At 34.0% G+C, this 13418-nt stretch overlaps 1 protein-coding gene across 3 annotated transcripts in view; it reads left to right on the forward strand.

Moving 5' to 3' along the window:
- TAX1BP1 (Tax1 binding protein 1) overlaps positions 1-13418 on the forward strand; it is a 55748-nt gene that overhangs the window by 20761 nt on the left and 21569 nt on the right. For all 3 annotated transcript variants that reach the window (XM_071429250.1, XM_071429252.1, XM_071429251.1), the window contains exons 5-7: positions 966-1124; positions 11852-12000; positions 12163-12253. In XM_071429250.1, coding sequence (XP_071285351.1) covers positions 966-1124; positions 11852-12000; positions 12163-12253 — 399 coding nt within the window. The remainder of the gene's footprint in view (positions 1-965; positions 1125-11851; positions 12001-12162; positions 12254-13418) is intronic.

The following is a 13418-nucleotide window of genomic DNA, read 5'->3' on the forward strand; positions in this document are numbered from 1 at the left end:
AGGTGCATCTAGGCACATACGTGCATGTATTTGATTAATGGCATTCAAAATTTAGGGATGAGAAGTTTAGTACAGAGATACATCTGGAATATTTTTGCTTTTCAGATATGTACTTGTAAAATTAAATAAGTTCTCAAGTATTTTTTATGATCTTTGTTTATAGAACTATAGAATGGTTTGGGTTGGAAGGAACTATATAATGTCATATACTCCAGCCCCCTGAAGTGAGTGGGGTCATCTCCAGCTAGATCAGGTTGCTCACAGCCCCGTTCAGCCTGACCTTCAACTTTTCCAAGGGTGTTGCATCTACCACCTCTCTTGGCAACCCTTTCTAGTATTTCAACACCTTCATCATAAAAGTTTCTTCCTTTAATCTGAATTTATCCTCTTTTAGTTTAAAACCTTCACCCTTTGTTCTGTTACTATAGGCCTTACTAAATAGTCTTCTTGACTTTTTTATAAACTCCCTTTAGGTGAAAGGGCACAGGGCTTACTTTTCATGTTCCAGGGTTTACTTTTCAGGTGTTTGTGGGGTGTGGGGTGTACGTGCATATTCATTTCTCTCAAGAAATTCCTCAGATACTGCTGTAGAGAGAATGTGTGTCTCTAGAGTCAGCTGTCATTTTTTTACCAAGCTGTCATCATCAGAATTAGCTCTTCCACAGTTGCTGTCACTTGGGAGCAGTAAAGGTGCTTCATTTAAGGAAAGAAAAATTGAGGATAAATCAGGACACTGCAAAGTATGCTATCTAATGGTAGTCTGGTACTATGCAGTAAAAGCAATTAAACTTCAGAAATTTGAGAATAAGGGAAAAACTGTAATGACCTAAACGGGGAACACACAGTTTGTATTTCTGCTCAAACACTGGAGTAATTACTTATCCACTTGTTTGATTGGAATGAAGGGGAGAAAAATTACCAAACCCCATTATTTTATTTTATTTTATTTTATTTTTTTTTTACAGTTTAAAATTGAAAAAATAATAAAAGAAAAGGAAGAGCTGTTAAAGGTAACTTCTGTTCTGGAAAAGGAAACTACACAACTCAGAGATCAAGTTGAACAACTGGAAAAAGAACTTAACCATGAAAAGCAGAGATGTGAACAACTGCAAGCAGAGCAAAAGGTTAGTTGTTTAACTGATTAAAACTGACTCATAATGTCTGTATTACTGCTTTTTCAAGAACCAGTCAAACTGTGAAAATCAGCTATCAAAACCCCTCAGGAGTTAGATAGACATTTACACTAGAATAGGTCAGTTCCTATTAACCTCCTGCCACTATTCCTTTTATGTCATAAAATGGCTAAAATATTTAAAGCTTTTGTTACCAGGCTTGGTAAGATAATCGATGACAACTGTTACCAGATGTTTGATATTTAACTGTGGAATTCATAGTGGAAAGTAGTTGATAATTTAAAGTTTGCTTACATTAATTTAAAATGGAGGAAAGCTTTTAAAAAAACCCTCTCCTTAGGGAATAATTGCATAGAACACAGAACAAAATGGTAACAATTTTTGGTATGAAAAGCAAAGATCAACAGAGAATGCTTCTGCCAAGGTGTGTAAATAGTGAAAAGTAGCTAGTAACTGTCTTCTCTTAAAAGGTGTCACAATTCAAAAGGAAAAAAAACCATAAAGCTAAAAATCTGTTTAAAGTGTTAATCAATAGTGAAGATGTAAATGTAGCCTAAACCAAAGCCAGCTTAATTTGAAATTCTCATGTGGTAAGGAGGAAATCAAATACTATAAAAAGGGCACCTAAAAGTTGGACCTAATCTATTTTTAAGCTGCTGCTTTTTAAAAAACCCAACTTCTAGGAGAAGATTAAAAACATGTGGGAGGGAGGTGGTGACATGGACAAATTTGAAGTAATGAAACCTACATAATTTAGCTGTGGACAGCAGTTAATAGACTATTTCTAGAAACTAGTATGTACATGTCAACAGTCCTGTGTCATACATCTTTAATAGGAATTTTTTGAGAGAACTTGAAAATGTTAGTGCTTTGTAGTATACTTTTGAACAGTGAATGAAATGGACTGGGGTGTTGGCTAAGGAGAAAAGGAATGATAAGATGTCGTTCAGAAAAAAATTTTTTTCTATTAAAAAGTGATTTTAATTTCACATGGATGGGAGAACTAGCACAAATCAATGAAAGAAGGATATAAATTCACGTTTCATTGATTTACAGATCATATAAGTTTGGTGGATAAATCTGAGTGAGCTACATAGCTACTGTTCATTGTCCCTTGAGGCTCTTATTTAAAAAAATGTTTGAAAACAACTGTCAGTTCCAATCCATGTTAGCTTTACAATTCCATTTTAGAACAATTTCTGAAATGGGATTCTGATTGCTGTCACGCAAGGACTGCATAGGAACAAAAACATCTCAGTGCTTTCTCACATTTTGCAGTGAACTTCTCTAATCTAGTTTTGCCTCTAAGATACCAGAATTTAGCAAATAGAACTTAATTTCAGGAATGTTTGAGTTTGTGTTTTTTACTGTCTCTTTTTTTAAATCTACTATTGTTGTTCTGCTTTGGCCTTGTATTTTCATGAAGAGGGAATGCAGTGTGACAAACTTCTCACTTGTATTTAGCAACAAATAGATATCTGACCTGAGGCTGATGTAGCTCTTTGCCTGGCTAAAATACTATGGAAGTTTTCTAATTTAGACAATTTTTTTTGTCTCTAAGAATTTGATGCTGTCTTGTTTTGCATTTTTTTCCTGTTGTCTGTTTTTCACTTTTTAAAACAAACATATCTGCTGAGTTGAAAAAGTGTTAATTTGTTTATGTATATAAGCAGAATATAAATTGAGTGTTTTTCCTGAAAATTAGGTGAATATTTACTAAATCAGGTGCAGTAAGTTAATGTTTTAAACATTGGAAATTTTAATAAGCAGTGCTTTATATGTAGCTCTCCAGTCCTAAAGATAACTGACTCTCCTTGCTCCCCAGCCCAGTACACAAAATACAGCAGTAGATCTCAGGATTATGCAATATATGTTTGCTGGGAATACATACAGTGTGTTAATGGATTGATTTAAAGATTCCTTAGAAGCACTCAGCTGAATTTCAGTACCTAGGTTTTATTTTTCTTGTGACTTGTTTAAAAAAATAAAGCATCAACCAAACCCAAAAATCCAAACAAAACAACCCCACAAAACACCCCCATTCCAGCTAACCACTAAGACAGGTCTTACAGAGCAGCTCCTTGACACAGTCCCCAGATAATCTAGTGCTCTTTGTGTGATGTGAGTAGTTGTTGCTGGCAATGAACCTAAGCAATGTGTTAATTTGGATGTTTTTATATTAGACTGCAGGGGATAATCTTAGAAGTGATAAGTAATCAGAATGTATTTGTATTTTCTATAACAGTAGAATCTTCACAGGTGCTTAGTGTGGGCCACATTCTTTTGGCTTGGCTTATACGTTTTTTTGCCTTTGACTGGTTGTTTTAACTAAGTACTATGGGGGCTTTTTATTTTATTCTTTTGTTTCTAGTTCTCTTTTTTCATATGCATGTGAATTAGTTATGCTCTACAAACTTTTAATACACAAAATATGTAGTAAGTGAATTTAAAATCTGTATTTTAAAAAATCTTTAACTTAGGCAAAGGTTTAACTTTTTGGAATTCTACTTTAAAAAATCTTCCAATATACTTTAGAGTGTATTAGACAAATGAACAACAATTAATAAAACAGAATAGGCCAAGAAAATATAATTATTGTATATACTGGATGTTATTATCATTGTAGTTTAAGGCAGCTGTAATTGATAGCAATGTATTTCTGTTAAAAGTAAAAGTAAATTACATTAACCCATGTGCAATCTCTTAACAGCATTCTTTTTTTTTTGTTTGTTTTTGCAAGTACTTCTATCAGGAAATACACAGTATATTTCCGCTTGTGCAAAAAGTTCTAAAAAAATCTACAGTAGTACAAAGCACTGTGTTTATAAAGCAGTAATTTCATGTGTCAAGGAAGTGGATATATCTGTACAGGCACATGTAATTGATCCTAATTGAGGCAGAGCTCTTTATGCTGCCAATGTATTGGCAACTAAAATATGCTTATTACATGTGTATTGTGATAAGGGAGCCCTGGAGTTATGAACCCCTAGATGCATAATACTTGCCAATCTGCTCAATTTCTGAAAGTCTTACTTATTTTCTTCAGAGGAAATGATATGGGTATCTTACCTCATGTGTTTTGTCTTTTGATCAAATCCATTGTTCAGCTACGTTATATTTTTGTAATTGAATTGAACAGAATGTGGATGGTATAGTTAGGGGTTGTAGTACATAAGTTACTTTACTTTGGTGCAGCATAACAAATAGAAGATGGGAAAGCTTCAAGTTCCTAATATGAAAGTGTTTCCTTAAAAAACAGTTCTATTTAAATCCTCTTTTTATTCATATGCCTTTAGACAACTTTCTTCTTTTTGGTGTTGATTTTTATCAGTACTTTGTTTTCAGAAATAGCTCAGAAGTAGTTTGGATCATTGAGAAATGCTTCTGTAGAAGCATTGCTTCCTTAAAATAGACATGACAATGCCACAGCTAATCCCAATTAGTGCTTCCCTCCTACTCCTGATTAAATGGTCTTTCTTCACATCTAGTTACTCTTACAGAATTTTGGGCAGTGGAACTGGTGTCTTCTTTGTCTGCTTTTTGCTGAGTTGGGGTATTTTGTAAGTGGTTGGGGAAAATATTTGGAAGAGATAAGCTTAAAGTAGGTCAGTCTTTTAAGAGACTGTTCAGGTGTAATACAATCAGTGCTCCATGAGGCTTGACTATTGGGATCTATGCATATTTTCAGGTATTGAAAAGATTCCCATTTTTTGAGTTTTACAAATAGGAAAGTCCCTGTGTTTGTGGCACTTGAAATTAATGGCTACAGCAGAATACAGACTTGGTTTGCTAAGGTACTCTTGCTATTCAGGAGATAAACAGTTTTGTGTTGCCTTCTTAAAAGATAGCCATGTCATTTCCTACCAAAGGTAGGAGGAATAAACACCTTCAGGCATAAAGTCATAATGTGCTATTAGAGTTACTGAAACAGATCTTCTTGTAACACATTATTGCACTCTTGTCCCTAAAGGCTTTTGCTTTTTTAGATTTGGTTAATTTTTTTAGTGCTTTATCACATTAATAAAAAAAATTGTATTCAACACATGAATGATTCTGCAGACAAATTTTTTTTGTTGTTGCCATTGTCACAGAAAAAAAGATATTTGCAAGACATACAGCTCTGCATTAGTCAATGTTTGCACTCAGAGGGAACATGCTGTCCAGCCCCACTTTTTTAGTGTGTACTTATGGTTTATTACCACTAAGTTGTGTTAATAACCCCACCCTGCTAAAGAGAGATTGTAAGATGAGGGCCAAATTCAGACTCTATTTCTTTTAGGTTGATCTTTTTCCTCTTATCCAAGGCCTGCTTAATCCAGTATGTAGTTCTTCTGACAGAATCAGTTTGGAGAGAGTATAAGTGGCCTTTCCTTTTTCCTGCTCCCAAGTATGAAAATTTCCTGCCCCCCTCGTTTAGCCTTTTGAAAAGGGCTTGCCATAGGCTTGCTCTATTTTCAGTTAGAGGAGAGCATACTATTCCTTTGCAGCAGTTTTCATGTCAGTTAAACCATTCCTACATTTTTTTTCCCCAGATGACATTAAAATAGTTCTTACTGAGTGTGAAGATTTAACTTAATCTGTTACTACTCTGTGTGGGAATTCAGAGTAAATGCGAAATTATTGGAAATGTTTCAGAAATGTCACATCTTTTTCTTACAACCTTCTGTTAGTGTTTCAGTTTGTTTTCACTAGGGTGATGTTCCCTGGTAGCATACTTTTATTTAGGATCATGCCATATATACAACTTGCAACTCTAGCAATATAACACTGTTAAAATAATGATGTAGTTACACACTATGATTATTTTGCTTAAGAGATGACACATTATACATGATTACAGAACTGTTTCAGGTTGCTTTTAATATTTCAACTTTTCCTTTGGTTTACTTTCATAAACTGGTACATAATTAGTGTGTTGAATAACATTATTATGCTGCTTTTATCTGCATATATTTTCCTTTTTAAAAATTGAAGGAAACGAACTTTAAAAAAAAATGGAACAAAATCCTAGTGTTTTTGTTTAGAAAATGATAATATGAATATTTCTAATCTTCATCTTAGACATTATGAATATGAAATGTGTATAGCTCTGTACATAATAAGAATGCTTCTTAGTTTTTGTGTTCCCAGTTTTGTGTATGCTTAAACTGTGTGTAAGGTCTGTGGCAGCAGTGCACTTGCCTACTGCTTTAAGAGTCAATCTTACTGTGCTGAAGAAGAGAAGCATGTAGTAGTCATTGTGTGTCTTTCATTGGTCATTCTTTTGATACTCTGCAACTATTCAATTTTGTACTTTTGTAGAGAGCAGAGCTTGCAAAAGATGCTTTTGCAGTCATTGGTCTCCCTCTAGTGGGAAGAGGGCACTTCTAAACTGATTTCTTTAATGTGACTAGTGACAAGTCTTATTCCTCTGTCCTCTGGCAGTAGTTTCTATGTTTAGCTTGAGTCAGAAGCAGTGCATTTGAAGACTGCCTGTTCATCCTTTGATCTTGTGAACATTGGAATAGAGTTTCTTTTATGATGCTGGCATAAATTGACGCAGAAGTGAATTTACTGACTTGATAAACTTGTTCTTTCATGCTTTTTTAAAATTTTGTTTGCCATTTAACTTTTTAAAAGTGGGCTTATTCATCTATCTGATGGGGAATTTTTATAAGGCATCCATGTAAATTCACATTCTGCTGACAGGCTCTAACTGCACGGTAGCTTTATTTATTTGAGAATTTTATTCAAATATCAGGGATTCATTTAAGCTGGCTTTTGATGCCATTTTATAAGGAGAGTCTCTCTGCTTAGATAGTGAAAAAAGACTGTTGTGCAGTGTGATAATGTCAGCAGGATGAGTAAGCAGTGCAAGTGCCCAGTTCAGCCTGAGTGCATAGAAGTAAGTGAATCAATTGTTTTTTCACTGTCTATTTAGACCAGGCTCTGTTCAGACTGTTCATGTGTGCTGCGTGTATGAAAATCAGATAGTCAGGAAGATGCATTGTTTTAGGGGAAAAAAAACCTCCAAAAATTAAGTAACAAAGTAACATCCAAAAGGCAACCTGCCCCTCAGACCAAAAAGCAAACCTCCCCCCAGTTTCATTTAATTTTAGACACAAATTAAACACTCAGAATTTGCTCAGGTTAGTACCAGCAATTACAGCACCCTTGGGTACTATAAACATCATATGAAGAGAAGACCCTGTTTCATGTTTTTTCACTGTTCTGTGTGTGAATATTTCTTAAACTGGGCAATTGAAAATTATTTCACTGGAAAATTAAATAGTAACTTGAGATATTCTACAATTCAAATTATGTATTCATGGAGACGGCTTTGCAAAATCAATAGCTTATAGTGAAATTATAGCATGTTTTAAGAAATTAACATTCTGACATGTAAATACATGCTGCAAAATCATAGTGTATGTAAATGCTTCAGCTGCCTCCTGCAAAAACTTGCATGTTTGTAATCTTCATGACAGTAATTGAGTGACTGATGTAACTTAGATGAACCCTTACAGACTTAGTTTTGTAGACCTTAAAGACCTTAGTTTTGTAGTTTTGATCACTTTATGATGTTAGTTAAAGTACTACCACTGTGACATCTTATATTTTCAGAATTGACTGCAGTGTTTTTTAGAGCAGTATTTCTATTACAAGTCGTAGTCACAAGGATAAAAGCTTAATATCATTGACTTTATTTGGAGCTGGTTTGCTCTTTTACTTTACTGAATGCTTAAATTTTTTTTAGAAAGAAAAATTACAACTTGAGGTTTTCTTTCAGACCTTTCGTGTTATGTGTTATGGGCAGACCTGGATTTTGCACTGGCTGCAATGGTGCTATGTTGTGTTCATCATTTATACTCAGAGGCCCTTAAACAGAATATGATGTCAGACAAGTGTTTCACATGGTTCTGTTGGAGCTGCTGTGATGTCAATGGAATAAAGAAAAGGCTCCTGTAGATAATTGATCTAAGCCCCCTAAATTCTCTGTAGGATATCAAGTTTAATGGTTCCTCTGACATTAAATTGCATCCAGATAAATCAATCCAGCTGAAAGGTGGTGCTGCTTTCTTTTTTGGTGTTTGTTTGTTTGCTTTTTTTTTTTTTAAAAAAATGGTTTTAAATATATTGCGTTGTATTTAGTGATTTGACCTCTTCAGTGTGAGTTGCATAGCTCATTTTTAACGTCTCACCCCTTTTTGTTGCAGTGTATGCATTCTCTAAAAGGTGAAAAAAGGGGCTGCAGATTCTAGCCATTAATCAAAGGTGAATGTTTTAGGTGTGGAATGATTTTGAAAAGGTTGGTATGGAGTTCTGCAGGTTATGGAAAAGGAGGATGAAACATAAAAAGCCATGCTGACCATTGCTATGCTGCAAGGTGTCATGTCTGGAAATAGTCTTGGATTGTATTTTTTGAGTATTTTATTCTGCCTGCTGGATCTCTCTCTACCTTCAGTATATTTGACAAATGTCTTGTATGTGCTAATCATAGGAAGGGATGTCTGTACCATTCCATTAACCAGACTCTGCTCAGCAATGTTTTACTGCTGTTGTAAAAATCCACTAGAAGTAAGAAATAAGTAGAGAAAGAATGTTCGGCATTGTTGAATGTGGGGATTTTTGCCATGGTATTCTCTTATAAAAATGAGAATTTAGAAATATTATGACTATTCCATTCTCAAAGGAAAGATTATTAGTCCTTTTGCAGTGGAAATTTATTTATTACATGGATTTTAAATCTGTTTCAAGGATGACCCCAGACATGATCTTTGCATATCCTTAGGTAGAGCTTATTATAGCTTTATGAGGACAGTGTAACATGGAATTACTATAAAATTATTTTTAAAATAATCAGTCTTAAATCTTCTGCCATTTTAGAACAACAGGAAAGATTTTGGAACCCCCATATTTCTTCTTGTTCCCTATCTGAAGGTATATCAAGATTTTCAAAGTGGAATTTTGATTCTAGGGAAATTTAGAGCTCATTGAATTTTTGTTGTTTCATTTTCCTAATGAGACTCCTAGTAGTTACAGGAGTTTTTGTTTTGGTAGCTTCTTTTGCAGCAGTAAAGCTGATTTAAGTAATTTTTGGTTGCTTACTCTTGACCCTTGTGGTGCAGTTTGCTTCCCACTTCTACCCTTATGGCTGTTGCAACTCTAGGGAAGGAGATGGGGTAGCTGCATTTGTAACTAGATTAAAAATAACATTAAAATTGAGTGTTTTTAAACCAGTTCATTAAAATGATTCATGCTCTTGCTGAGCTTTTTTTATTCCTCTGTTAAGAAGGTGGAAGAAAATACATAATATTGGTAGATGTACCGGATAAGATAAATGAATTAAAGCAATGATTACAGAAAGTAATTCTCTTTTTTGTAAGAGGGGTTGTACATTTATTTGATGTGTTTATTATATTCTTCCCCTTTAGACTCCTTCTAAACACAGTTGACTTTACCTGTAAAATAGTCTAAGAGCACTCATTTTAAATTTTACAGGCTCTGAAACCACTGTAACCAGTGTATGGGACTAGGGATTGCTGCATCTAAATTGAATTACTAAGAATTCTGTAAAATAACAAGTTGTCTCTAAAAATTAATCCTTTTTTTTTTCCTTTAAAAACTGTAGGGCTTTAGTTGTATCTAAACAAGTTTATTAGGTGAGAATCTGTTAAGTATGGAACTTTCACATTTTAGTACCATGTCCCTTTAGAATAACTAGCAAAGCAGCATCAATTGTAATGCTGTTTGTGGAGAGAATTTTTTTCAGGCTATTAATTCCTTTTAATATATGTTACCTTTGGCAGCCTGTTTGAACTGTTTGTACAGTTTGTATATATAATGTATCAGATTAAATTCTTTTGAAGGCACTTGGGTTACAACAGTTACAGTTATACCAAAGTGGTGTTTAGAGAAAACACAGATATGCATTGAAATAGACTTTTTACTATACTAGGCTTTCAAAACAGGAGCAAGTAATTAGTCTCCACTGCACTAGGGGAGGACAAGCAATTATAGAGTGTGTTGTTGCTGCTGGTTATATAGCAAGTTTTACTTGGAATACTGACTTTAATTAAAATATCCTGCCCTTGTTACGCCATGTATTTGTATTTTTGGTTGCAAGGTAGCTCTTAAAAAATAAAGACTTATGAAAGTTGTGGGTTATCTTCTCCAATGCTGCTTTTTAAAAAAAGATGGCACATTCATGATCCCTTGAAATTATTTTTAATATTAAGACATAAGAAAGCCATTCAGAGTTCAAATAGTAGTAATATATTAGTCCTTTTTTTATGTAGCATATATAACAAAAATAAAAATCTACATGCTGGTTTAGTGTGTAGCAAGTGAGTCATTGGATACATTTGCGACTCCTCAATTCAATACTGCCTACCCCTCAACCCCCTCCCCCCCAAAAAAAATCATAATGCTCAAACTTCTGTTTAGTTGCTTGTAAAAGTGAGGCTTAATTATACTTGTGAACAGTGTATCTTGACAATTAATGACTAAACCCAGTCCTCATTATATTTTATTGTACTTAAAACATTGTTTGTTAGGTTGGAATTTGGTCAGTAGGGGTTCTTCGTAAAGTCTGGCTGATGTGTTTCTCTTGATGTAACAGTACAGTCTTGTTATTTCAGGGCATTGAGCTTTGTTTAAAAATGAATAGATGAAGTAGTGCTATAATCTTCCAAATCTAGAGCAGAAAGACAACTTGTACCTTAGTAGCTACACAAACACTGCTAAGTCATGCTGTAGTTAGGTGTGTTGGTCAGTCTGTCTTGACCTTGTTTTACACTTTGATTCATGTCACTGTCATGGTTGGGAATAAGCTGAGCTTTATCGTACTTTAATATCAGAAAAAGGTGGCATATTATCTCAGTATGTGTGATTTACTTTAGTGTTACTTATCTATTTTTTTCAGCAAAATAGTTATATTGAAAAAAACCCCACATTTTCAGACTTATTTAAGATAACTTGACTTTAAATGGCTGTTTTGCTGCAGTGGAGATGGCATTCAGCTGTCCATTGCCTTAGAACAATATGGACATTACTGTAATTAGATAACAAATGCAATACTTAACAGGGATTTCCCATATTGTATTTGTCAGTTTTCTGACAAAGGAATCTGTTTTGGGTATTGTCATTATCCTCTGTCTCAGCTTCCATAAATCCTGCAATGGTTACCTGAGCTTCCTTGAGCTATGTGAGACATTCTGTATGTTCTAGCTAGGAGAATGTCATGTAGTAACCAGCTCTAAATCAGAATTTTGTTTTGTTTTGTTTCTCCTTTTGCTTGCTGTTGTCTTTACTGTGGTTTGCTACTGTGGTGTAACTGTCTGGAAAAATGCAAGGTCTTCTTTTTAAGTAAAAGCAAGTACAAAGAAAAATAAAAGTTCTTTGTTTTCTAAGCTAGACAGTTAGTGGTTTGTTTGTCTAAAGGAAATAGGCAAAAGATACGAAATAATGTGTTTATTCTGTACTCTGAAGTATTTGGTAGGCTCTGAATAACTGAATGCTTGTGCCCAAACAAACTCCTTATTGACCCCTTATTAATGTATGAACTGTGCATAAAAATAGTCAATATATATTTATTTATATATACTTTAAATGGCCTAGTTATACATTTTAAGGAAGAGAAGAAATCTAATGGCCATATTTTGGCATTAATTCAAATAGTATGTTTTACTTCTGAAGAATCACATTTTTAAATGGCCTCTATGTGCATTTTTTAAAAGGAAAATATTCAAGCATCAGAAGATTTTAAAAGGGAAAATAATGACTTGAAGAAGAAGCATGATGAGACTGCTTCAAAAGTTCTCCAACTTGAAGAAGATATCATGACTGTTACTCAGAAAGCCATTGCAAAAGAAACTGAGTTAGACAGGTACTTAGTCTTTTGTTCCTTACCTTCCTTATTTTACTTCTTTTTCCCCAGAGGTGTTTTTTTTTTTTTAACTAACAATATTTATTATATGCATTAACAGTATTAATACATATTTATTATATGTGTTAATAGTTCTGTACCATTAATTCTTCAATGTTTTAGTCTGAAGGACAAACTGAAGAAAGTGATGCTTGAGAAGGAGCAACTTGAATGTGTGTTAAAGACAGAAAAGGATGAAAAAGAACTTTATAAGGTAACTTTATTACATGTACCTGTATACACTGGAATGAAGTGGTTTGAAATAAAGGTAATAATGGTTTATGGAGAAGTCTAATAAATTGAATTCGTTAAGGAAAAAAGGAAATGGGTAACTTCTGTGAACATATCTTTAAGATAGTTATAGATGTTTTTGTATAAAAATGAATGAGGAAAACAGCATCTGAATTCAACCATGTTATAAAAAGATCTCTAAGAAGGAGAATGAATCACCAGTTTATTAAAGCTCAGACCCAGTAACAAAAAATAATAGATTCTAGTGAGAAAATTCTTCAGTTATGCAGTGCATCACCCAGTAACTGATCATCTTTAACACACTTTTTCATAACTAAAATACTTCTTAGTAATTTAAATTCTCTCTCCAGACTTTGTTTTCTAAATCCCTCTTCTTGAGCCTTGTATATAACACTGAGAAGCTTTAGTAGATTCTCTATTGCATTGGTTTTTACTGGCATGGCCTGTTTCTTTTGCTGGTGTTGAGAGACACCCATATATAGAATAAAATACACTGCCACCCTCCCTCCCCACCAAAGCAGAAAAAAAATAATGTGCTAAAATAATGAAATCCATAAGTTGTGTGAAACAGATCAAGTGTATTTAAAAGATTATTTCTGTTCCTAGATTATAAAATCTCAAAGCATATTTTACAAGCTTGGAATCCCTTTGTAAATAACACGGATCTTCTGGTCTGAGTGGAAAACACTTGAGTGTAGGAGCTATTTTGCATTATTGTAGGCAGAGTTGTTAGAAGGAGTTTGCTGTCATTGAAAATTAGTATTTCTGATGTAGACCTGTTTACTTAGATGACTATGGGCAGTTACTACTGGAAGTTTAATTTCTCTTTAGTTTTCTTCAAGTCATTTCTCTTTTGCTTGTCCTTAGTTGTCCAGCATTTGTGAGGAGAGGAGTGAGTTCTGAATAACTTAATGTGATGTGGAGAGAAATTAGGGCTTTAACTTCTAGCTGTAGAGTGGAGCTATTGTTAGGTGACCATGCTGAGAGAATTCTAGACAGAAAGTTCAGGCTAGACAGATTCTAGACAGAAAGAAGAGAGAATTCTAGACAGAAAGAGGGCAGTGATAATTTCAAATATTTAATTTTTCTCGTTACCAGATCTAATCTGCCTCAAGTTAGAATAGATT

The sequence above is a fragment of the Agelaius tricolor genome, unplaced genomic scaffold, assembly GCF_023055355.1.
Source record: "Agelaius tricolor isolate 1412-34295 unplaced genomic scaffold, bAgeTri1.0.p SCAF_6, whole genome shotgun sequence".
NCBI lineage: Eukaryota > Metazoa > Chordata > Aves > Passeriformes > Icteridae > Agelaius > Agelaius tricolor.